Below are 26,767 nucleotides of genomic sequence, written 5' to 3' on the forward strand. Positions count from 1 at the left end.
TGCACAAGTAATTATCTAATAATAAAAGTCACAGAATATATCAGCAAAGTATCTGGATTCAGTCATTCATCTTAAGAAATACAGGGCAATTCTAATATTTTGGACTCTTGTTAACAACCCAAAAAGTAGGTTACAGAAATGGGTTATAATCTAGCATGAAAATTTTTAGAATAAACCATTCCTACCACTTCCCCCCTCCCCATACTCTTTCTGTCATGTAATATTACTAAAATTTGATTCTTTGCAATATTTCTTTTAAATCAGTAACTTCAGAGAAATGCTAGATGCACCAAAGTTAACAGTGTAAGCATATAATAGAACCACTAGAGGGCTATATTTACCCACTGAATTTAATTTTATAACTTGGAATGGCACAGCAGGAAAGGACCCAACATAATCCTTTGTCTTAATTCTCCCAGCTATGTAGAAAATGAAGGGCAGGTTGATCTGTCCCAGATCTTACAGGTACCCGTACTCAATTTTTATAAATGTAAACTAATGCTCCAAAGAGTTATCCATACTCTGAGTGAATCTCGTCAGTATTCCAAGATCAAAATATTTTCAAATGACCCTAAAGCAATTAACACATAAGAGGAATTCTCCTTTTTAAAAAAAAAACTCTGGGTTATTGGGTTTTAAGGGTTGGCTTTGGGTTGCTTGTTTTTTTGCATTCAGTATGCAGAATAAAACAAATTGATCTTTCTTTGGTTCATAGGTTCATATTCATTTTCTTTTCTATAAGAGATTATACCTAGTTTTGGCATCCATTTAAATTTCATTTGTAAGAACTGAAGAAAAAACAATTCCAAATTTATCTGCTGTAGATAAAAGCTTTATAGTTTGAGTGTGGTAAGTACAAACTACTTTTTCATGCTTCATGACTGATGCAGAGAAGCTATACTGGGATGAGGCTTAGAATACTCTTATGTATCACTTATGTACAAAAGTGAAATGCAATAAAGGGTGCTTATGTTCTCATATACAAAAGGCAAAGATTTTGAAAAGAGGTGTTAATTATAAATAATGTTAAAGTATTGTTCTACTCACCTACTGTTTTAAAGATTAGCTATATACAGGGCACCTGAGTGGCTCAGTCAGTTAAGTGTCCAACTTCAGCTCAGGTCATGATCTCATGGTTTGTGAGTTCGGGCCCCACATCGGGCTCTGTGCTGACAGCTCAGAGCCTGGAGCCTGCTTCGGATTCTGGGTCTCCTTCTCTCTCTGCCCCTCCCCCACTTGTGCTCGGTTTCTCTCTGCCTCTCAAAAATAAATAAACGTTAAAAAAAATTTTTAAAGATCAGTTATATATGTAAACAAATCATTTTTCTATCTGAAATCCACTGGGTCTAAGCTTACTTGTTCCTTTTAACTTCAAAATTAGCTCTGGTTTAATAAACACAGGTCTATATAACTTAAAGAAATAAAACACTTTATTTTAAAAATTCCAAGTATGCTTCAAATGAAAACTGTCCATTTATTAAGCACCCAGAGTTCCAAGCATTGTACAAAACATGAAAATACTTGCTCATACTCTTTTAGAGCAAAACTGCTTATTCTGCTGCACTCATTTTTGCATGGCGTTGACATTTCAGTTCCACTGTCGTAAGAGGACCAGTTCTTCAAAACTTGCTCAGGAAACAAGTTTCTGATCCATAGAAGTAGATCATGCAGGAAGTTTCTCTGTTAATGTTACACTTAATGTCCTCTTCCTGGTTAACAGAAAATGAAAGTATTAAGTCTACAGAAAAATGAATTTTAATAGGGCTATATTCCAAATGTCAAGTTTCAATTCAGCATTAGTTCTTATACTGTTTAGCCAACCGATTTACCAAATTTAACTATCATTCATATTACATTTTATTTACCCTTCAAAGGGAAAAGCAAGAAAGTGACATAAAATAAAGCTATATAATAGGCTACAGCCAAGAACACCATAGTGTTCTATATACTGGGGAAACAAATAAAACTGAACAGAAACTTTAAAGGGGAGATAATATCAATTTCAGAAATTCAGAGATTCAAAGACTTTTCTTCACACTCACCTCTGAAACCTCCACCTCCTCTTCCTCCTCTGAAACCTCCACCTCCTCTTCCTCCTCTGAAACCACCTAAAAACAGAGGAAATTTTAAATTACTGTACCCTATCCTACTCCCATCAGCCTAACACCCTAGATTACAACTTTCTAAGCAAGTATTCTGTTTTAATGAATTACAAAAGCTGGTTTCTTTAAAGTCCTATTTAGCCCTGCTGTTAAATGTAGGAATACCTCAACTTTTGCTCACATTAATTACTTTTTTGATTGAATGAAGGCTTTTTATCCTAAGAACAAAAGGTAGCAGACAGGAATGGTTTCACTCTGGGGATACTATAATAAATACAATATTTAAAGTTAATTCAGCTGCATATGGAGCAGCACTGATGCTCACATGTTGAATAGAAAATTTAAACTTTTGAAGTATCCAACACATATTTGGCTTCCTGTTTGAGTCTCCATTTTTACTTCTTTTGGTTACTAACTTTGTAAGGAATGATGAATCGTAAGAAGAGGAAAAACCAACATTTCTAAAATAATGGTATAAAAATATAGAAGTTTTAAGACAGACGAGTCAGTTTTTTCAATGTTACATATGAGATTGAATATAGAATGGGAATAAAGGGGAGCTTATTAGATTCTCAAAAATATTTAAGAAAGATGTATTTTCAGATTTCTTAAAGAGATAACCTCCTAGCTATCTGGACCGAAAAAAAAGGACGTTTAGAGTGAAATAATTAAATTAAGAAAGGCAAAGGTGAAAACAGAATTCTCTCTACTTTCTGATTCAGTAACAGAAGATGTCCAACTAATTTGCAGCTCCCCTTCCTAAACCCTACTTTGCCATCATCCTGTCACCCACCCACCACACCACTACTCCCAGATCTAGTCCTACTCAGTGCTGCACCCCACCTTATCCCCAGCCCTGTTCATCATCTAACCCTCATAATGATGAATGTTACAAAAGTTTTGGGACATACCTATATCAAAATGCTGAAATCCAAGCAATGAATTTATTGGTTAAGTCTTTGACATAACATCAGAAGATAGGGGTTTTATTTCTGGGACTGCCAACGGCTCAATTAGGGCAAATTAACTTTTGTTAGCCTCTCATTTCCTCATCCAAAATAAGGCTATCACCTAGCCTACAAGGCTCTGCTGAATATTACAGGAACATACATCCGTGTGAAAAGAATACGACAAGCTCTCAGCATAAATTCAACACCCAGTGATATTAATTAAAAAACTAAAATTCAGTCAAGATAATCTTATACTTTATAAAATGTTCAACAAAACGCGAATAACCCCACAGAGATAAAATCTCTCAAAATTATACTTTATTAGGTTTTTGAAAAGTAAGTCATTGAAACTAAGCATTATTCCTATGGCAACCTGCCAAGATTCGAAACTAGTTTTTCTAAAAAAATAAACATAAGGGAGGTTTCCCTATATACAAAATTAAAGTGTACTATGTGAACTGGCTGCAGCTGTGAAATCTCATTAGAAATTTCCCTCACAAGTAACTTACCACCTCTGCCACCTCTGCCACCTCCGCCTCTTCCTCCTCCTCGACCTCCCCTGCCACCACCTCTTGGAGGTCCCTTCTCACCGGGAGGCCGAGGTAAAAACCTCTGCAGTGGTAGCAGTTTATATGGGTCTATATAAAACTGGAAGTGTAACAGAAACGATTAATGTGATGATTTGGAAAGGAGTACAGTACAGTCATTAAGAACTACACACAACTCAAAACAACCTGGGTTGAAATCTCAACTCTATTAACTACTGTGTAGCCATGGGCAAAGACTTAACTTCTTTGTGCCTTAGTCACATCTTAGTCAAATGAAGAGAATCAAGTGCCTACCCCACAGTCTTGGTGAAGATCAAAAGAGTAATGTATAAAAGCACTTCAACTTTGCACACAATAAGCATTACATGTATAGAAATAAAAACCTAGACCAATTCAATCTCATTTCTCTTTAGAAACAGATGTCTTCCAAAAATTAACTACATTTTCACTCTACAGACTTGCCCTAAGAAAAATGAAACCTTTTAAAACCTTAACATTAAAATTCAAAATAAAGCCCAGGCACACTTGCTATTTTAAGACTTTAATAAAGGATCAAATCAGTAACTACTTGCTGAACATACAAAGTAATAGAGAATATGCATAAACTAAACCCATCCATTATTTGGAATTAAAGAGGTTATTTTGCACAGTAATGAAACATAATGGGGTGTATCTCAATTTTACATAAAACATGCATAAGGAATTTCAAAATGATAAATGTATTACTTATAACAAGATGTCTGAATCCCTCTTTAGACCACCTTATCATTCTTCTTTCCTTCAGAGCCCATTCATTAAAAATAGTACCTAGCTCTGCACTGCCCGATATGGCAGCCACTAGCCACATGTGGCTATTTAAATTAATTAACAACTAAAAATTCAGTTCCTGAGTTACATTAGCCACATTTCAGGTGTATGATAGCTACAAATGGTTAGTGGCTGTTGTACTAGGCACGAGTTTTCATCACTACAGAAAATTCAATTGGGTGGCACTAGTCTAGAGATTATTATAATAACATAGGCTGGATAAGGAGGGCCCGAACCATAACAGTGGATCTAGAAATGGGGAGAGGTAGAATGTACCAATTTAGCATCTGATGATAAAAAATACTAAGTACTAAATCTTCAAATAATACTGTGAGAAAAGGCAGGCATGGGGATCAAATTTAAATGGCTATCACAAGCAAATTCTTTTTTTCAGGTCACCAAATGAGAAGCTGGGCTGTCAGGCCCACCTGAATCAGTTCATTTCCCCGGGGATACTTGTCAGGTTTCTACAGCCAGTAGCAGCCCTATGCTAGCAACAGAACACTGTCCCCATCTCATCTCCTATTCGTATCAGGGTTCTGGGCCCACTCCACTGGTGCCATAACCTTTTGACCTCCCTGTTGCTAAATCTAAAGAACACTTGGAAGCAACGTTTTGCCACAGTTGAGCACTTCCCATTGGAAACACTGTTCTCCTGACTTTGGTTGATAACCTCTTTTATGAAATTCTCCTGATTTGCGTCCTCCGTGTTTACTAGTGTGACTTCTCGGTCTCCAAGAGACATATAAATTTAGGAGGTACCCCAAAGCTCTTTTTCTCATTCTTTCTTCCCAGACTGTATCATATACTGTCTACAATGACAACTTTCCAATTCCGTCTCTAGTCCAGACTCTTCCTTCGAGCTCCTGTGTGAATATCTCACAAGTGCTTCAAACTCATTATGTCTAAAACCGAATTTATCATCTTCCCCCTATTCCCTTTTTCTCCAGTGTTTCCTATTTTGGTACTGTGGTGACACTGTCCACAGAGATGTTGAAATCACACATCTGAAAGGTGGGGATATTTTTTTTTAATTATTTACATGCGCACTAGGGTGGGGCAGAGAGGGAAAGAATCCAAAGCAGGCTCCATTCTCAGCACAGACCCCAATGTGGGGCTTGATCCCACAACTCTGGGATCATGACCTGAGCCAACATCAAGAGTTGGATGCTCAAATGACTGAGACCCCCAGGTGTTCCAGGGTGGTGACATTTTTTAACTTCAACTGATCAATTACCAAGATCTATGGATGGCTACTTCCTCTATCTCTCATAAATCCATTCACTCTTCTCCATTTCTACTGTCACTACTACCCTAATCCAAAATGTTACCTCTTCTGGGACTAATGCAGCAGTCTCCGACTTGGCCCCTTCACATACAGTACTAGCCGCTTTCCAGGGTACTCTTTTATTTTGTCAGTGGTCTTTTTAAGTATAAACTTAATCATATTCATCCTAATATTTAAAAACAAAACTAAACCTAATGTCTAAACTCTTTCCCATAACCTGAAGGCATTAAGTAATCCAGCCACTGCTTACCTCTAGTCGCTCATAAATGTTCTATGCCCAAGCTATACTTCTGCCTTTTTCAGATCCTTAAATTGGCTTACTGTCTTAGAGACTTGCACTTACTGTTTTCTCTACTTGTAATGTGCTTTCTCCTCCTCTTTGACTAGCAGTGGTTCCAAACTACATCAAAATTATCTTAACTACATCAAAACTGTCCAGGAGCTTTCCTTTTTACAGTTGAATCCTGGTCCCTAACTAAGACTTACTAGCTCAAATTTTTAAGTGGAACCAAGAAATACGTGACCTTAAAAGCTCCCCCACATACTCTAATGTGCAACTAGGTTTGGGAATCACCCCTAGTCAACTTGCAGGTCTCAGCTTTTAGCTCACTTCCTCAGAAAGCCAACATACTAAATTTGGTCCCAATGCTAGCATTTGCATAGTAATATGTATTTCTCCTTCACAGCATGTATCATAATGTTATTGAAATTATTTGTGAAATCATTTAATATCTGACTTCTAATGTTTCATAATTTAATGTTTTAACTTAGAATGTCTGGTCCTATAAGATGTCCAATAAAAGAGTTTTACATAAACTAACAAACGTACGCCAGCAGTTATAGAATTTGCTAATATAAGAATAATTTCTGAAAGCCTGTATTAATTATATTTTTTTAAGTTTATTTATTTTGAGAGAGCACACATGTGAGAGAGCAGGAGCAGGGACACAGAGAGAAGTAAAGAGAGAACTCCAAGTAGGATCTGCGGCATCAGCACAGAACCCGATGCAGGGCTCAGAACTCACGCACCCAAGACCGTGACCTGAGCCGAAATCAAGAGTCAGACATTTAACTCACTGAACCGCCCAGGCGCCCCTTAAATAAATTACTTCTAAAGATCAGTAAGTTCAACGTCTAAAATACAGAACACCTCAATTTACGATATACTGGGGGAGTCTCAAGGGCTCTACGTAGCACTGTCCTAAGGAAGGTCATTCACTTATAAAACCACCAATCCTAGTTATAAGCTTGACTCACCTTCTGCAGTTTTTTAAAGGAAGATGCCTTCATATTTTCTGACAATTTAACAGAAAAATACTATTAGTTATATTAAGGAACAATTAAGATCAAAGAAGGTAACCTTCTGAATTCATATGTAATTTTAATAACAAGTTTAGAATATATGGCAATATGTAGGCAAAGAAATGAGTTTCTAAAAGGAAATGAAGTTTTTGTTTCTAAAACTTCTAATTACACACTATTCCAGTGGCATCATCATAATCAAGGCAAAGTACCTTAATCCTGTAGCACTTATCCAAATGACAATCATTTCTAAAACCTTCCAAAAAGGAAGTCACTCTTATAGAGCCTTTGTAATATATGGAGATATATTCTCTTCTCTTGATTCTCCTTTACGGTCCAATCTTAGCAATACTCTGTCCAATTTAATGAAGAAGTTTAATTAAACCAATACTTAGCTCCAGAAAAAGCAAATGGTAACCCTTCAAAAAGATCATTGGGCCTTCTAATTAAAAAGGATACAAAATCTCTAAGTTGTCCAAATATTTCATCCACTTTACCAATTTGTTCTTTGTTCTCTAAATAAACTGGAGCATTGAAATAAGGCACCTTATTTTCGTCTGTAGTACATTTACAAACTATGTCATCTTCACAGGGATGCAGGAACTCTCCTAATACTGAAATAGGACAAAAAAATGTTAAAATATAAAACAGTCTCAAATGATATTGACCCAACATTATCTGGAAGCTTTCTTTTGGGTACCTGGGATTTCACTTTATCTGTTCTCCTCTGAGGCAAGGGAAAAAAAAAAAGAAAAAAGCCCAAACTGCACAACATATTAGCTTTGTGGCCTGGGATAAGGCTCTCACATCTCTGCGTCAGTGTCCTCATCTTTAGTAAGGGGCTAATAACAGTACCAACATCTAATATATCGTACTGTGAGGAATAAGTACAATGATAAACATCAAGTACTTAGTACAGTAAGACCAAATAACCCCAAACAGGTGTTTTATTATAATAACTATCATTACTAAGCACTATACTTACATTCTGCTGTCTGTTTTCTTCTCCCCAGTCCCTAACTGTAAATTAGTCTTTGTTCTTTTTTTTCCCTCCCCTTTTATAACTTCTCCCTACCACCTCTTCACCAATGATGCTTCACTCTTTTTCAAGGAAGTGTGGAATCTCAAAAGAACTACCTTTATTTCTAACTGACTGTCACCCCAAACTAAAACACTCATCACATCCTGCAAAACCAACTCTTCATCCCTATCACCCAAGCTTAAAACCTGGAATCTTTTATTCCCAGTGCTAGCCAAGTTCTACTGAATGTTTCCATTGAAATCTCTCCCATCAAACTGTTCCTTTTTTTTTTTTTTTCTCACTTCCACCATGGTCACAGTTCATCATGCATGGACTGTTGCAATAGCTTGTGTGCTAGGACCTGTGACTCTAGCCATTACCCTCTACAAACCATTTTGTACACTGATCCAACCTCATCTTTATATTAGACACTCTTCATCCTTTCTCCTCTTTGATGTAGGCTTCTGTCAAATCTCTTTCTCACTTTCCATAACTTCCATCCCACCTCATTGATAATTACTCCAAAATTACTCTTATTAGGTCCTTTATCTTGCTCACCCCCCCCCCCCAGTCTCCCTTCCGAGCAATTTTTTTCTCACTCCTCTTATTTGTGAATAGTAATTGAGAGCACGGGCTTTGGAGTCAGAAAACTTGGCTTTGTCTCTCAAACGTATCACTTACTGATCACTTATTACCACGACTCTAGCAGACAAACTTAACTCTTAATCACAGTTTTCTTATCTGCAAAATGGGGAAAATAGGAGTAAGCACACAATATTACCTATTTAATATTACCGATTTAATAACTTCCTTTCAGCTCAAGCTCAAGTTCCACCTCCATGATACATTATAAGTGCTCTTTTGCTCTTGATCCCCCCTTAACATTCTACAGCACTATTATAACTCACTTTACAGCACTTCCACACCCCACTCCCCAAACAAGCAGTAACTTCCGTATGAGAGCTGCTAGAGCTATCTTTCAGCACGTCATTCCCAAAATTAAACCCACAACTTCCGCCCCCAAGTAGGGTAAGCTTTGAAACCGACATACAAACTACGTGTTCCGGAGGTCCTTGGTCTTGGCCTTTGTTAAAGCCTCCGCGGCCACCTCCTCGTCCAAATCCTCCTCTGCCGCCACCACCACCTCTGAAATTACCGCCTCCACCTCGGAAGTGGTTGTTGCTGCCGCCGCGATTGAAGCCCCCACCTCGATTAAAGCCTCCACGACCTCCGCCTCGAAAAGACATGCTTACTATACCTGGTGAGAAAAAGTGCGTACCTTTTGGTCACTGTGGCCTCAGGGTACACCAAGTAACCCCTCTAGCCCCTCTGAGCCATGGTCAGACCATAGAGGCGGACAATAATAAGAATAGCAACCTTGCCACCTCACCCACCGCCAAGCCGCCAGTGACAACCCGAAGGGTGAGGAATGTTACCCTCCCATAACCTTAAGCGCGCGGACCTACCACTCACCAGCCTCGTCGCCCACGCTTAGCACCTCCGCCACCAGCGAGCAGCAAGGTGTTCACGCCGCAATCCCTTCACTCATCCCTCCCTCCCGCACCTGGGTTCCGCGTCCAGCCATTCTCCGCTCCTCCCGCTCCCTACCTCAACTCACCCACGCCACGTGCACCTCTGGCCCCGCCGCGCACACCCACCCGTCCACTACTTCCGTCGTACACCAGCCTCCTCGGCCACCGTACCAGCACAACGTGGGGACGTAGGGGGGGGAACGACAAGAAACTCGGACGGGTTTACAAAAACGCCAGTCACCGGCGGAACCCGCGCCGCTGTCACCTTTCCAAAACAGCCTTCAGCGCTGGAGGAGGCGCAATACTATCTAACCTTAACCACTAGCTCACGGCAGTCAGGTCCACTTTCCTACTGAGGAGCAGAGGAAATGACGTATAATGGTGGCGTCCTTTGAATCCAGACCTTGCCGGAAGTGCCGCCTCGGTGTTGCCCTGGGAGACGGTTGGCGTTGGTGATCCGCTCCCTCTCCCGGGGATCCGGCGGTTAGAGGTGGCTGTGGACTCGCCGTGAGCCCTTGCTTCTCAGGCTGCAAAATGGCCTCCTCGTTCGTCACCCCACAATTGTGAGGAGTTTTCAGCCGCGCTCTGGCCCGAGGTGGATCTGGTCGCGTCGAAACCCAGTGCGAGGGCTTCCTGTGTTTTTTTGAGCTCTCTTTTTTTTTTTTTTTTTTCTGGACCCTTTGAAATACGCAAGATTGTGAGCTCGACTGGTCCATCCTTTTGTGCTGTGGTTTCACTAGTTAAAGGAAGAAAAGATGCGTATGTGTACTTTCCTTTTAAAATGTTGTTTGTTCTTTAAAAACATTTTTATGTGATAAAAAGCCAAACCGTTATTTCTATCTTTTGCACCAAATAGTTTATTCGATTTGTCAAGTACGTTTTTTGTTTTTTGTCAAGTACGTTTTGAGCACCGACCGGCTGTACGCCATCAATACTACAGGCCCCTCTTTCTTTAAGCCTTGATATCTAATTTCAGCTTCTGGTGAAATTAACAAAGAAAGCTAGTGACCTCCTTTTTGTTAAATTTGGTTGGTGTCTTTTACACCCGAATCTTTGGAGACCTTACTTTGGTATTGGACACAGTCGACTGCCTGCCTCTTTGAAAGGGTGGAGATTGGTACCTACTTCAGAGCGCTATTTTGATTCGGAAAGAACTTTGCAAACTTCACTATGGAAATACTAGGTAGGAATTATAATGTGTTTTCTACAGTAATGTATAAGCTTCTTGAAAAAGCCCCTAACAGTCCTACATATAAAGGGAATTTGATAAATGTATTTTTTATTCCGATTTGGTAAATGTACTTTAAATTGTGTACATCATACAGAGGAGAGTTTTTCATAAATGCCCTGCTCTATTTTGCTTTGCTTCGTTTAACATTTGCATTCAGTGTTTCTACCTCGATATAATCTACAAGAATTCGAAAGTCCAGCAATAACAACAGGGAACTACAATATCCCCTCACATCCTGAGCATCTCTTTGGCCTCAAAATAAGCGCTTTCGTGTTTAACTTTTCCATCTGTACTGCATGTAATGATATACTCACCTTACTAAAAGAGTTTACTCGTGCCATAGCCATCCGCAAGACCCCCAGATAGCTCCCCATTTCCTTGAGCAACAAGTCTACAGTAAAATCTCCCCATTGACTAGGTCCTCTACTGATCAGTTTTATTCCCCTCCTGTGTTGCACACCATCCCTCTGCTTAATCGGACCAGCGTCGTTGCCTTGCTTCTCTTTGGTTGTTGTCAAATACTTCCTGCTTAGAAAAGTTTCTTTTCCCATCCAGCAGACCAGACATTTTCTATCTTTTTTATCCTGGAGAACTCTTAAAATAATTTTCATGTCTCAGAAACCCCTGTATAAAAATGTTATAAAGTGTGTGTGTGTGTGTGTGTGTGTGTGTGTGTGTGTGTGTATGTGCATGTGTGGGTATGTATGTATGTGTATGTATATATATGCATATCTCTCACATGATCGGCAAGTTGTAGACATAATGATCCAATATTAATTGTCAATACTCTTTTTTTAAACTCTGGTAAAATACGTATAACAAACTTTACCATATTATTCATTTTTAAGTGTATAGTTCAGTGGTCTACATTGTTGTGCGTGCAAATCTGTTATTTTGAGTAGAGAAGGATGTTTTTCTCTGAATCTGTTTACTTTGTCCAACCTATTCTGTGTAATTTTCTTTTCGTTGCAAAGGATATCAATTCTGATACAAATTGAGGAGACTTCCATTTTTCCTTTAATTTAGTAAAGGTTGCAAACTGATTTTAGTGACTGTTAAACTCTTTATATAGGCCCCTTTTTGGGTAAAACTGTTATTTTTGAAATGAAAAAATAATGAAATTTACCTACTTAGTATGAAATCTTTTCGTGACTTTTCCTGTATATACCATCAGTTCTGAGTTGGTCTTAAAACCAGAATACAGGGATTTCATTTTCAACTGAAATAGGATGATCTGGGGCGCCTGGATGGCTCAGTCGCTTAAGCGTCTGACTTCGGCTCAGGTCATGATCTCACGGTCCGTGAGTTTGAGCCCCGCGTCGGGCTCTGTGCTGACAGCTCAGAGCCTGGAGCCTGTTTCAGATTCTGTGTCTCCCTCTCTCTCTGCCCCTCCTCTGCTCATGCTCTGTGTCTCTCTGTCTCAAAAATAAATAAACATTAAAAAAAAATTTTCTTTAATAAAATAGGATGACCTTTGTCTTTGTTCTTAATGCTCATTAGATAAGATAAAGCTTGCTCACACAAGTAAGAAGTAGAAAAGTACAGTAAAATATTTATTACTTTCCTATGAATGGTAGGATGCTTTTCTTTTACAGAAATTCAGAACTTACAGAAAGGCAAATCAGTGAATTTCACCTTATGTTTATAATCATTAATTCACAAAATTCTTCCCCTTTCAAAATTAGGTGCTCAGCCTCATAAGAAGGTTCAGAGAAAGGAGCCCTCATTCAGTCATAAACTTGTGTTGAAGTGGAGGGAAAATACTGTTTAGTTTTGTTCTATAGTTCCTTAAGGTGGTTTGGTCTCAACTTGAGAGTTGTTATTTCCTAAGTGCAAACAGCAGTCGAAACTTCAAGATTTCTTTTTGCCATGTGATTTTTCCAAAGATTCAATTTCTAGGGGCACCTGGTGGCTCTGTCAGTTAAGCGTCCAACGTCCCACTTCAGCTCAGGTCACAATCTCAGGGTTCACGAATTCAAGCCCTCGTTGGGCTCTCTGCTGGCAGCACAGAGCCCTCTCCAGATCCTTTGTCCCCCTTTCTGTGCTTCCCTGTGCTTGGGCTCTCTCTCTTTCTCAAAAATAAACATTAAAAAAAACTTCCTAAGTGCAAGCAGCAGTGGAAATTTCAAGATTTCTTTTTGCCATGTGATTTTTTTCAAAGATTCAATTTCCATTTAAAACCAAAAATCTTGTCACTTAAAATCAAGATATTTTCTCCACGCTCTTGAATATATTCAATTAATTTAACTAGTTCATGCAATGAAAAAAATTAGTAGGCTAGTTTCTGCAACCATTCTTTTTTTTTTTTTTTTTTTTAATTTACATCCAAGTTAGTTAGCATGTGGTGCCACAATGGTTTCAGGAGTAGATTCCTTCATGCCCCTTACCCATTTAGCCCATGCCCCCTCCTACAACCCCTCCAGGAAGCCTCTGTTTGTTCTTCAAATTTAAGAGTCTCTTATGTTCTGTCCCCCTCCCTGTTTTTATGTTATTTTTGCTTCCCTTCTCTTGTGTTCATCTGTTTGTATATTAAAGCCCTCATATGAGTGAAGTCATATGATATTGTTCTTTCTCTGACTAATTTCACTTTGCGTAATACCCTCCAGTTCCATCCACGTAGTTGCAAATGGCAAGATTTCATTCTTTTTGATTGCTGAGTAATACTCCATTTTGTGTGTGTGTGTGTGTGTGTGTGTGTGTGTGTGTGTGTGTGTATATATATATACATACATACGTCTTCTTTATCCATTCATCTACCAATGGACATTTCAGCTCTTTCCATACTTTGGCTATTGTTGATACTGCTGCTATAAACATTGGGATGCATGTGTCCCTTCGAAACACCATACCTGTATCCCTTGGTTAAATACCTAGTAGTGCAATTGGTGGATCATAGGGTAGTTCTATTTTTAATTTTTTAAGGAAAAATTAAAGGAGGAACCTCCGTACTGTTTTCCAGAGTGGCTGCACCAGTTTGCATTCCCACCAGCAGTGAAAAGAGATCCTCTTTCTCCACATCCTCGCCAACATCTGTTGTTGCCTGAGTGTTAATATTAGCCTTTCTGACAGGTGTGAGATGGTATCTCATTGTGGTTTTGATTTGTATTTCCCTGATGATGAGCTATGTGGAGCATTTTTTCATGTGTTGGTTGGCCATTTGGATGTCTTCTTTGGAGAAGTGTCTATTCATGTCTTTTGCCCATTTCTTCACTGGATTATTTGTTTTTTGGGCGTTGAGTTTGATAAGTTCTTTATAGATTTTGGATACTAACCCTTTATCTGATATGTTTGCAGATATCTTCTCCCATTCTGTCAGTTGCCTTTTAGTTTTGCTGATTGTTTCCTTCACTGTGCAGAAGCTTTTTATCTTGATGAGGTCCCAGTAGTTCATTTTTGCTTCTGTTTCCCTTGCCTCTGGAGACATGTTGAGTAAGAAGTTGCTGCGGCCAAGATCAAAGAGGTTTTTGCGTGCTTTCTCCTTGAGGATTTTGATGTTACATTTAGGTCTTACGTTTAGGTCATCCATTTTGAGTTTATTTTTGTGTATGGTGTAAGAAAGTGGTCCAGGTTCCTTCTTCTGCATGTCACTGTCCAGTTTTCCCAGCACCACTTGCTGAAGAGACTGTTTTTATTCCACTGGATATTCTTTCCTGCTTTGTCAAAGATTAGTTGGCCATACGTTTGTGGGTCCATTTCTGGGTTCTCTATTCTCTTCCATTGATCTGAGTGTGTGTGTGTGCCAGTACCATGCTGTCTTGATGATTACAGCTTTGTAATACAGCTTGAAGTCTGGGATTGTGATGCCTCCTGCTTTGGTTTTCTTTTTCAAGATTGCTTTGGCTATTTGGGTTGCATACAAATTTTCTGGTTCCATACAAATTTTAGGATTATTTGTTCTAGCTCTGCGAAGAATGCTCGTGTTATTTTGATAGGTATTGCATTGAATGTGTAGATTGCCTTGGGTAGTATTGACATTTTAACAATATTTGTTCTTCCTATCCAAGAGCATGGAATATGTTTCCATTTTTTTGTGTCTTTTTCAAAGAAAGGACAAGAACCACATGATCCTCTCAATAGATGCAGAGAAAGCATTTGACAAAATACAGCATCCTTTATTGATAAAAACTCTCAAGAAAGTAGGGATAGAAGGATCATACCTCGAGATCATAAGAGCCATATATGAAAGACCCAAAACTAATATCATCCTCAATGGGGAAAAACTGAAATCTTTCCCCCTAAGGTTAGCAACTTAGCAACAAGACACGGATGTCCACTCTCACCACTGTTATTCAACATAGTATTGGCAGTCTTAGCCTCACCAGTCAGAAAACACAAAGAAATAAAAGTCATCCAAATCAGCTAGGGGGAGGTCAAACTTTCACTCTTTGCAGGTGACATGATACTCTATGTGGAAAACCCAAAAGATTCCACCAAAAAAACTGCTAGAACTGATTCATGAATTCAGCAAAGTTGCAGGATATAAAATCAATGACAGAAATCGGTTGCATTCCTATACACCAACAATGAAGCAACAGAAAGAGAAATTAAGGAATTGATCCCATTTACAATTGAACCAAATACCTTAAAATACCTAGGAATAAATCTAACCAAAGAGGTGAAAAATCTGTACACTGAAAACTGTAGAAAGCTTATGAAAGAAATTGAAGAAGCCATTCTTGATCTTCAAAGCATTTGGCAAAACCTAACCTATTGTTTTCTTCAAAGTATTACTGCAGTTCACTTTTCAGCTCAAACATCTGTTTGAGAACCAAACATTAAGAACCAAAATGTGTTTCTCTTACTTTGTAACAAATTACCTCAACACTTAAAACAATAAACATTGTCTTGCACAATCTCTGTAGGTCAGAAATTCAAGAGCAGCTCAGCTTGCTGGTTCTGGCTCAGTCTCTTACGGTTGCAGTCAAGATGTTGCCGGAGGCTGCTGTCACCTGGAGGCACAACTAGTGAAGGAGAATGAATTTCTAAGGTGGCTCACTCATACACCTCGCAAGCTAATGCCTTCTATTGCCAGGAGGACTCAGTTCCTTACCACCGCATGGGCCTTTTACAGAGTGCTTTAAGTATTCTCCTGACATGGCTGCTGGCTTCCCCCGAACAAATGATCTCCTAAGCCATAAGATTTTATGCGTTGTGGCAGGAGATTTATGTTGTCTTTTTCCAGGTTTTCAGTTTCTTAAACATTCTTTAGTGAACTAGACCTTGATAAGTTTAGCCATTTCTGTTACATCATCCCAAATGTTTTTTCATTTCAGCTTGAAAACTTTCTGATACCCGCACTCCTCTGGGAAGAAAGCAGTGTATTATGAATACACCAGGTTTTCTGTTTTTGTAAGAATGAACCCTCTTAGGGTGCAATGTTCAAATCAGTGGGACATCTTCAGTGCAGATGCCAGTGCACTTCCTTCAAGAAGTACCTTTTGTTTTCGATATGAAGACAAAACTGTAAAGGTATCTGGGCCTTTGCTTGTTTAGGGTAGCATTTTATAGCAGAAACATTCTCTTGAATTTCACCACAATTTATGTATCTTACAAGTGATATCATATATTGAAATCTGTTAATCCATCATTCTGGAAGTTGCTTTTTGGTTTTTTATACCAAAAAATCTCTTCAACATTATGTGACATGTCACCAATTACATCAATTCATCAAATTCTCATGTCTTATCCCAGCAATTTACTCTAGAATTGCAAGGTTCTTATCAACTGTGGACCTTTTTCCATTTTTAGTCAGAAGTTCTGCTACTTAACTTGCTTTCTGGACCTTTTTACTGAAGGTGACTTTTTTTCATTTTTTTGTTTGTTTGTTTGTTTTTTGTTTTTTTTTTACTTTTTTACTTTTTTTTTTTTTTTTTTTTTTTAATGTTTTACTCTGGGATTCCCAAGGCCATTTTAAATTATTTGCTCCTTTACTGTGATTTGTGGTTAAGTGTCTTTTCAATTTTGCTGGAGCCATTGCTATATTTATAAATTATGATTCTTCAGTACTCATGTTATCAGAATTACCTAGACCTAGAATTCTCTTCTATCTCCCACTTCATCTTTAAAATCACCACATGGGACTTATGTCATGTTTATAAAACAGGTGCTAATAAAGTGTAAAACAAGCCAACTAAACAAAGATATCACAAAAGAAAATGAAATCTTTATAACTCACTTTTAATCTACAAGCTCCTTGTTTTACAATATTCACAAAATTACAAAGCAACAGGGAGGCATCTGATTTATAGCACTTACAAAGTGTTTCCTTAGATTTAAAACAAATTTTTTTTTAATGTTTACTTTTTTTTGAGAATGAGAGAGACATAGTGTGAGCAGGGGAGGGGCAGAGAGAGAGGGAGACACAGAACCCAAAGCAGGCTCCAGGCTCTGAGCTGTCAGCACAGAGCCTGACGCGGGGTTCAAACCCATGAACCGTGAGATCATGACCTCAGCTGAAGTCGGACACTCAACTGACTAAACCATCCAGGCAGCCCACAAAGTCTTTCCTTAGAATTTACTCCTTGATTTTTTGTCATATCAGGAAAGTGTGTTTCCTTTTAGCTTTCTTTAGCTATGTGTAAGGGAAGGCTGGGGGAAGATAAGGAGATACGGCTCAAGAGGGAGAAGCTGCTGCCATCAACCTATCATTCCTCTCTCAATACAATTCAGCACTCAGGACTATCAACGGCATCCCATATCTCAGATCAAAAACAGAGTGAACTGAACCAAATGGACATAGTCATGCGGAGACTGTCATATAGGTGAACAATCTTCAGCAAAATTACTAACAGGGCTGCTTAATCACTATTCATTACTGCAAGTACTGGCATTGCATGGAGAATTCAAAAAAATTAAAAAGTTTCCCCTTTCTTCTCTGGAACTTCTAGTAACTTCTCAGAACCCCTACTGGCATCTACAGAACCCCAACTGAGAAATCTATACTAGATTCTGAGTTCCTGAAGAGTGGACACTATGTCTTCTTTGTTTTGGTATCCTCAGCATTTAGCACGTTGCCTATTAAAAACAACAACAACAACAAACAAAAACTGATGCCTGGTAAGTATTTGCTGAACTGAACTCTATAATTTGAATCTTTTCCCATTCATTAAAATTGTGCTTGTCAACAAATGACTACAGAATGATGGGCAAAGAGATTATAAAAGTAATGGAGGAAAAAAAGAAAAAGGGTATAAGTAAGCGTAATTGCAAGATCCAAGATCTAAGAGAGCATACATCCATTTGTACTACTGAAAAGTTAGGAAATCTAATTAAAATACTTGGTAAGGAGATATTCTGAACAACAGAAGAGAAAGGGCTGAAAACCTTACATTGAAAAATAATTTTTTTTAATTTTTCTCTTTATTTTTATTTTTTATTTATTTTTTAAATCATTCATTGTCAAGTTAGCTAACATACAGTATATACAGTGTAGTCTTGGCTTTGGGAATAGATTCCCATGATTCATCACTAACATATAACACCCAGTGCTCATCCCAATAAGTGCCCTCCTCAATGCCCATCTTCCATTTTCCCTGCACAGCACCCCCCCCCAATCCCTCAGTTTGTTCTCTATATTTAAGAGTCTTTTATGGTTTGCCTCCCTCTCTGTTTGTAACTTATTTTTCCTTCCCTTCCCTTCTCTTCCCCTATGGACTTCTGTTAAGTTTCTCAAATTACACATATTAGTGAAAACATATGGTATCTGTCTTTTTCTCACTAACTTATTTCACTTGGCATAATACCCTCCGGTTCCATCCACATTGTTGCATATGGCAAGATTTCATTCTTTTTCATTGCCAAGTAGTATTCCATTGTATATATAAACCACATCTTCTTTATCCATTCATCAGTTGATGGACATTTGGACTCTTTCCATAATTTAGCTATTGTTGATAGCACTGCTGTAAACATTGGGGTACATGTGCCCCTACAAATCAGCACTCCTGTATCCTTTGGATAAATTCCTAGTAGTGCTATTGCTGGGTCATAGGGTAATTCTATTTTTAATTTTTTGAGGAACCTCCACACTGTTTTCCAGGGTGACTGCACCAGTTTGCATTCCCACCAACAGTGCAACAGGGTTCCCCTTTCTCCACATCTTCACCAACATCTGTTGTTTCTTGAGTTGTTAATTTTAGCTACTCTGACCAGTATGAGGTGGTATCTCAATGTGGTTTTGATTTGTACTTCCCTGATGATGAGCAATGTTGAGCATCTTTTCATATGTCTTTTAGCCATCTGTATGTCTTCTTTGGAAGTGTCTATTCATGTCTTCTGCCCATTTCTTCACTGGATTATTTGTTTTTTGGGTGTTGACCTTGGTCAGTTTTTTATAGATTTTGGATACTAACCCTTTATCTGATATGTCATTTGCAGATATCTTGTCCCATTCTGTTAGTTGCCTTTTAGTTTTACTGATTGTTTCCTTTGTTGTAAGATTTTTATCTTGATGCGGTCCCAATAGTTCATTTTTGGTTTTATTTCCCTTACCTTCGGAGACATATCATGTAAGAAGTTTCTGCGGCCAAGGTCAAAGAGGTTGTTGCCTGTTTTCTCCTCTAGGATTTTGATGGTTTCCTGTCTCATATTTAGGTCTTTCATGCATTTTGAGTTTGTTTTGTGTAAGGTGTAAGAAAGTGGTCCAGTTTTATTCTTCTGTGTGTTGGTGTCTGGTTCTCCCAGCACCATTTGCTAAAGATGTCTTTTTTCCATTGGATATTCTTTCCTGCTTTGTTGAAGATTAGTTGGCCATACATTTGTGGCTCCCTTTCTGGGTTCTCTATTCTATTCCATTGGTCTATAAGTCTGTTTTTGTGCCAATACCATATCATCTTTGTAGCACAGGCTAAAGTCCGGGATTGTGATGCCTCCAGCTTTGGTTTTCTTTTTCAACATTACACTGGCTATTCGGGATCTTTTGTGGTTCCATACAAATTTTAGGATTGTTTGTTCTAACTCTCTGAAGAATTCTGGTGCTATTCAAATGGGATTGCATTGAGTGTGTACATTGCTTTGGGGTGTATTGACATTTTAACAATATTTGTTCTTCTAATCCATGAGCATGGAATGTTTTTCCATTTCTTTGTGTCTTCTTCAGTTTCTTCACTAAGTTGTCTATAGTTTTCAGCATACAGATCTTTTATCTCTTTGCTTAGGTTTATTCCCACATATGTTATGGTTCTTGGTGCAGTTGTAAATGGGATCGATTCCTTGATAACTCTTTCTGTTGCTTCATTATTGATGTATAGAAATGCAACCAATTTCTGTACATTGATTTTATATCCTACAACTTTGCTGAATTCATGTATCAGTTCTAGCAATGTTTTGGTGGAGTCTTTTGGGTTTTCCATGAAGAGTATCATGTCATCTGCAAAAAGTGAAAGTTTGACTTCTTTGCCAATTTGGATGCCTTTTATTTCATTTTGTTGTCTGATTGCTGACGCTAGGACTTTTAACACTATGTTAAACAACAGTGGTGAGAGTGGACATCCCTGTCCTGTAAGAAAGCTCTCAGTATTTCCCCATTGAGGATATTAGCTGTGGGCCTTTTATATATGGCTTTTATGATGATAAGTATGTTTCTTCTACCCTGACTTTCTTGAGGGTTTTTATTAAGAAAGGATGCTGTATGTTGTCACATGCTTTTTCTGTTTCTATTGACAGGATCATATGGTTCTTATCCTTTCTTCTATTAATGTTATGTATCACATTAATTGATTTGTGAATATTGAAACAGCCCTGCAGCCCAGGAATGAATCCCACTTGATCATGGTGAATAATTCTTTTAATATACTATTGAATTTGGTTTGCTAGTATCTTGTTGAGAATTTTTTCATCCATGTTCATCAGGGATATTAGCCTGTAATTTTCCTTTTTAGTGGGTCTTTGTCTGGTCTGGAAATCAAGGTAATGCTGGCTTCGTAGAATGAGTCCAGAAGCTTTCCTTCTCTTTCTATTTTTGGAACAGTTTGAGAAGAATCAGTATTAAGTTTGCTTTAAATGTCTGGTAGAATTTCCCTAGGAAGCCATCTGACCCAGGACTCTTATTTGTTGGGAGATTTTTGATAACCAATTCCATTTCTTCGCTGGTTATGGGTCTGTTCAATTTTCTATTTCTTCCCATTTGAGTTTTGGTAGTGGGTGGGTGTCTAGGAATTTGTCCATTTCTTCCAGGTTTTCTGGTTTGTTGGCATATAATTTTTCATAGTATTCTCTATTAATTGTTTGTATTTCTGTGGTGTTTGTTTTGATCTCTCCTCTTTCATTTGTGATTGTATCTATTTGGGTTCTCTCTTCTTTGTGAAAAGCCTAGCTAGGGGTTTATCAATTTTGTTTATCCTTTCAAAAATCCAGCTCTTAGATCCATTGATCTGTTCTGCTGTTTCTTGAGATTCTGTATTGTTTATTTCTGCTTTAATCTTTATTATTTTTCTTCTTCTGCTGGTTTTGGGCTTTCTTTGCTGCAGTGTTTTTGGTTCCTTTTGGTATGAGGTTAGGTACTGTATTTGGGATCTTTCTTCCTTCTTGAGATAGGCCTGGAGTGCAATGTATTTTCTTTATAGGACTGCATTTGCTGTATCCCAAAGGGTTTGGACTGTTGTGTTTTCATTTCCATTTGCTTCCATATATTTTTAAATTTCTTCTTTAATTTCCTGGTTGACCCATTCATTCTTTAGTAGTATGTTATTTAACCTCCATGTATTTGGAGGCTTTCCAAATTTTTTCTTGTGGTTGATTTCAAGTTTTCATAGCATTGTGATCTGAAAATATGCATGGTATGATCTCAATCCTTTTATATTTGTTGAGGGCTGTTTTGTGACCCAGTATGTGATCTATTTTGGAGAATGTTCCAGGTGCACTTGAGAAGAACGTGTATTCTGCTGCTTTTGGATAAAAAGTTCTGAATATATCTTCTAGGTCTGTCTGGTCCAGTGTATCATTCAAAGCCATTGTTTCCTTATTGATTTTCTGCCTAGATGATCTTTTCATTGTTGTAAGCTGAGTATTAAAGTCACCTACAAGTACAGTATTATTATCAATAAGTTTGCTCATGTTTGTGATTAATCGATTTATATATTTGGGTTCCCTCACATTGGGGACATAAACATTTACAACTGTTAGCTCTTCTTAATGGATTGACCTGTTAATTATGACCCTTTCTTCATCTCTTGTTACAGTCTTTGGTTTAAAACCTAGTTTGTCTGATATAAGTATGACTTCTCCAGCTTTCTTTTGACATCCAGTAGCATGATAGATGGTTCTCCATCCCTTCGCTTTCAATATGCAGGTGTCCTCAGGTCTAAAATGGGTCTCTTGTGGGCAGCATATAGATGGATCTTGGTTTTTTTATCCAATATGATACCCTATGTCTTTTGATTGGAGCATTTAGTCCATTTACATTCAGAGTGATCATTGAAAGATATGGATTTAATGTCATTGTGTTATCTGTAAGTTTCATACTTGTGGTGATGTCTCTGGTCCTTTCTAGCCTTTGCTGCTTCCCACTCACAAAGTCCCCCTTAGGATCTCCTGCAGGGCTGGTTTAGTGGTGATGAATTCCTTCAGTTTTTGTTTGTTTGGGAAAACCTTTATCTCTCCTTCTATTCTGAATGGCAGGCTTGCTGGATAAAGGATTCTTGGCTGCATATTTTTCCTATTCATCACATTGAAAATTTCCTGCCACTCCTTTCTGGCCTGCCAAGTTTCAGTAGACAGGTCTGCTACTACCCTTATGTGTCTACCCTTGTAGGTTAAGGCCCGTTTATCCCTAACTGCTTTCAGAATTCTCTCTTTATCTTTGTATTTTGCCAGTTTCACTAGGATATGTTATGGTGTTGACCTGTTTTTATTGATTTTGAAGGGTGTTCTCTGTGCCTCCTGGACTTAGATGTCTGAATCTTTCCCCAGAATAGGGAAGTTCTCAGCTATAATTTTGGAACAAAATATTAAAAGGACTTAGCCAAAGTTGACTTTAAATTGGAAACCTTAATATGAACTCATGGCTTTCTTTTTTAAAACTTTTATTATTTAAATTTCAAACATAAACAAAAGTTCAGAGAACAGTATAATGAATCTCTATGTACCCATAATCCAGTTTCAACAATTAACCAGACTTTTGCAAATCTTGTTTCATGTATTCCTTTATTATTATAAATTATATATAGAAATTATAAACTTATAGCTATTTATAAAACATTTGTTAAAAACAAATATTATTAATTTATAATTCTAAAATAATTTATGTTATTTTATTATTTTATAACTACAAATATATACAAAATATATATATTTCTTTTGGCTAGGGTATTTTGTGGTAAATCCCAGATAACAAAGTACTTTTTATTTTTATTTTTTTCAAATTCTTATTTAAATTCTAGCTAGTTAGCATATAGTGTAATATTTGTTTCAGGAGTAGAATTTAGTGATTCATCACTTACATATAACACCTAGCGCTTATCACAAGAGCCGTTCTTAATACCCATCACCCATTTAGAGGACTTTTTAAACCTGAGCACAGTACCATTTTCGCACCTAACAAAAGTAATAATTCCTTAGTATAGCTAATAACAGTCCATGTAGAATTTTCCCAAATTATTTCAAAATGTCTTTTAACAATTCCTTTGAGCAAGTGAAGATCCAGACTTTGCCTATGCATTATATTTGATTGAAATGTCTCTTAAGTCTCTTGTTCTTGATCACTTTCTTCTCCCTATTTTTTTCATGGCTTTTATTTGTTGAAGAAACTGAGTCTTTTATCTTGTAGTATTTTCTAACCTCTTGGTGGTATAAACCATGTTTCTCTATTCTCTGTATTTCCTACAAATGGGTATTTCATGGTAGTGAGATCTGGAGAATTGTTCAAGGTTCAATTTTTTTTTTTTTTTTTTTGCAAGAATATTTCCTAGAACACCACATGAGGAGGCACTTGACATTGGGTTGCCTCTCTTGACAATATTAAGATTGATCAGTGGGATCAGTGTATCAGCCTGAATTGTCTATTAGAAAGCTCCCTTTTAGCTTTTCACCTGATGGTTTTAGCAACTGTTGATGATCATCACCTAGATTTATTGGTTTATAAGAGGTTACAAAATGGTGACATGCTAATTTTATCATTCATTCCTCTGTAATTATTAGCTGAAATAAAGAACTTTCCCTCATTATTGTTTAATATTTATATTTATTTCAATCCTTTGTTATTATTGGTTTTTTAATGCTTAAATTGCTTCATCTTTGACTTGTGAGAGCCCCTTCATGTTGGGTCCTGTGTCTTTTAATACCACTCACTAGCCTCTAATACCTTTCTTGCTTTCTGACACAAGATGTCTCTATCTGACTTATCTTATACATTTCCTACCCCAGTCCTTTCTCCAAGGAGCCCTTGCTTCTTTTAGTGGGAAATAGTATGTAAAAAACACAATCTGGGCACTATGGGGGTGGTCATTACTTCTGGATTATCATGACTTCTAGGCCTTATCAGTGGACACAGATAGGAGGTATATATTTTTAGAAAGAAAAATCATGGTTTGTACTGATATTTTCAATTCAAAGTTAAGACTACAATGTTTTTGCTTCTTTAAATTTAGACTTGTGCCTCTTTTACCCTGAAATTATGACATTAACCTAATTACTTATTTACTTGAGCCTGCAGATCTATGTGTGTGTGCATAAAATAGTTGTCAAGTAAGACTGCTGAATCTTAGCTAAGATTTTGTTTATATCAGTTTGCTAATATTTCATTTAGAATTTTTCACCTATGGTCATAAATGAGGTTGATCTGTTGCAGGGAGTATGGCCAGAGTCACAAAAGATGAGTCCACAAACAAAATACAGTTAAGTGAAGGTCCTCATACTCAAGTTCGAATGAGGCCCCACTCCAGAATGAAGCCCCTTTTTATTAGGATAATTGCTAAAGGCTACATGCATAAAGTCATCTAAACAAGTATAGTAATCAACTTAATGGTTTTGCTTTTCAAGGTTGAATTTCAGGATGATTGTTTTTTATGATACTAGGAAGGGTCAGGTGTGAAGGAGGATCTGGCCCTGGACAGTGTTAATAGCTCTAGGTGGTCCCTGTTCCTTCCCGTGCAGCTGCTTTCAGCTGTGTAAACATGTCCTAAGGCCTTGCACCTTCTCAAGCCTTTTCCTTTTGAAGTCTTTTCCTTTGATAGTTCTCTCCTGCATCTCCCACATCTCCCCCTTTTTCTTTCATTTGGCAAAGCTGGAGGGCAAAGACAGAGGCTTGTGAGGCATATTCGTGGCTTGTCATTGTCCTCTTCTCTAGACTAGGTATATGCCAAGTAATAAGACAAAGATTAATATAAAATACTGATTGCAGAAAAGCTTAACGGTTTTATATAATTCACTGGATTCAATTCTGAGATTCGATTAGTTATCTCAGATAGAGAAGGAGCACCAGAAAGCATCTCAAGTTTATTTTTGAACGTTTCATAAATGTCCTTTTGCAATTGGGCTAGATCAGCGGAGGTATTACCTTGATTAAGAAGGTGTCGATGCACCAGGTCCGATGATATCTTGGATTGATTATATACATGGGGAGTGATACAAAAAGTGGTTATCTTCCAATCACATTGAAGCCTTACCTGTTATTGTAAACTAATCAATTGATCTCCTAGAAAAAGAACAGCATGTTGCAAGTCAGATAATTGGCTCTCTGTTCGGTTAATCAGTCAGCCATTGGCTGTTCCACAGCCTTTCTGACTCTTGATGCCAGTTTTGTACAAAGTGGGTAGTTTGTATAGTCTGGTGTAGTGCAAAACTGGCTGTGGCTGCTGTAGCTGTAATAGCTATAATCCCAAGTAGAGCAGTTACCAGTAAAGCTACAAACCATTGGGTGCGATGTAAGACACGTTTCAGTATTTTATCTAAAAGAAACATTTCAGGGGAATGTTGCCAAAACCGATCCATGATTACAGGCATCCAAACCCCACGTTGTGCCTTAAGGATGTATAAGCTTTGTTTTTCCTGGTTAAAAGACATAGTAGAATTAAGACAAGTATAAAAGGAGCAATTATGGCAAGTAAGAAGATGGTTATCAGGGTCCCAATGAGGCATACCCAACATAAACAGAAACATAAACAGAAAAGGAAGTCTGACACATGCTTGAATTTTATGAGTCTCATTTAATCTAAAAGAGATGGAGAATTTATTTGAAACATTCATTAAGTAGCCTTTCCAAGCAGCCATGCCTCATAATCCAGTACCAGTTTTCCAAAGTTCTGAATGAACTGGCCCATCAGGTTAATGTGGACTGGGGGAGAGTCATCCCTCCTTCAAGCCATACAGTGGGTTCAGATGTTATATCTGAAACAATGTCGTCTTGATATCGATGCCATTAGAGCTCTTTTTTGGAGTATTTGGTCTGAGCAGAGCCTACAGAGGCCCAATTAATGGGCCTCCTTTGGAAGTATTTAGAAGAACTCTACCAGCCTCTCCTCTACAGAGCTCCCAATTAACCCATTCCTCAGGATTTATGTTTTTTTTTAATTGACATTGAGGCAATTTAGGAGGGTGATTGTATGTAATTTTTTGACTTCTCATGGAGACTCCCTGTAGTAAGTACAATTTTTTTTGCTATCCATGCCTGTGAATGAAATGTAACACAGTGGTCGCCTGTTCCAAAGCATATAGGTGGCCCATCTGCGCTTACAGAGTATTCAGGGATTACCTTTCTTGCTCTTGTTCAGTTTGGAAGGGTAGGTTAAGACTGGCTCCTTCCATGAACTCTATCATCATTGCTAATAGGAATATCCCAGGCTAGGAGTGTTATGCTGTCAAACATAGGTGTTTTAAGGAGATGAGGCCAATATGGACATTGAGCTTGGCCTGGACAAATGAGGGCAAGGAGTATAATCAGGCTTACACATATTGAATTTTTGTTAATGGCAGAAATCATGGCCATCAGATGCAAATTAAGGGTATATGCAATATCATTCTGTTGTAAGAGAATGCTGGCCTGGTTAGACAGG

General features: G+C 37.8%; 2 protein-coding genes across 12 annotated transcripts in view; one reads left to right on the plus strand and one right to left on the minus strand.

Annotated features, from left to right (window-relative positions):
• Positions 1-1,412: 1,412 nt before the first annotated feature.
• On the minus strand, positions 1,413-9,973 carry GAR1 (GAR1 ribonucleoprotein). 10 transcript variants are annotated; one of them, XM_042984047.1, is made up of 7 exons: positions 9,954-9,973; positions 9,070-9,276; positions 7,457-7,611; positions 6,953-7,012; positions 3,562-3,700; positions 2,043-2,108; positions 1,413-1,709 (listed from the first exon to the last, which is right to left on the minus strand). In XM_042984047.1, the coding sequence occupies exons 2-7, from the start codon at positions 9,263-9,265 to the stop codon at positions 1,696-1,698; spliced, it is 630 nt and encodes a 209-aa protein (XP_042839981.1). In that variant the 5' UTR covers positions 9,266-9,276; positions 9,954-9,973; the 3' UTR covers positions 1,413-1,695. The 10 variants fall into 10 exon arrangements, with proteins under 10 accessions (XP_042839981.1, XP_042839977.1, XP_007098323.1 ...); XM_042984043.1 differs by lacking the exon at positions 9,954-9,973 and adding an exon at positions 9,816-9,936; XM_007098261.3 differs by lacking the exon at positions 9,954-9,973 and adding an exon at positions 9,722-9,936.
• The window catches only part of CFI (complement factor I), an 87,209-nt gene continuing 70,398 nt past the window's right edge, over positions 9,957-26,767 (plus strand). Inside the window, exon 1 of one of the 2 annotated variants that reach the window (XM_042984039.1) lies at positions 9,957-10,733. The gene's annotated coding sequence lies outside the window, so the exon portion shown is untranslated. The remainder of the gene's footprint in view (positions 10,734-26,767) is intronic. The other variant, XM_007098265.3, reaches the window with a different exon arrangement.

The sequence above is a fragment of the Panthera tigris genome, chromosome B1 (genome assembly GCF_018350195.1).
Source record: "Panthera tigris isolate Pti1 chromosome B1, P.tigris_Pti1_mat1.1, whole genome shotgun sequence".
NCBI classification, from domain to species: Eukaryota; Metazoa; Chordata; class Mammalia; order Carnivora; family Felidae; genus Panthera; species Panthera tigris.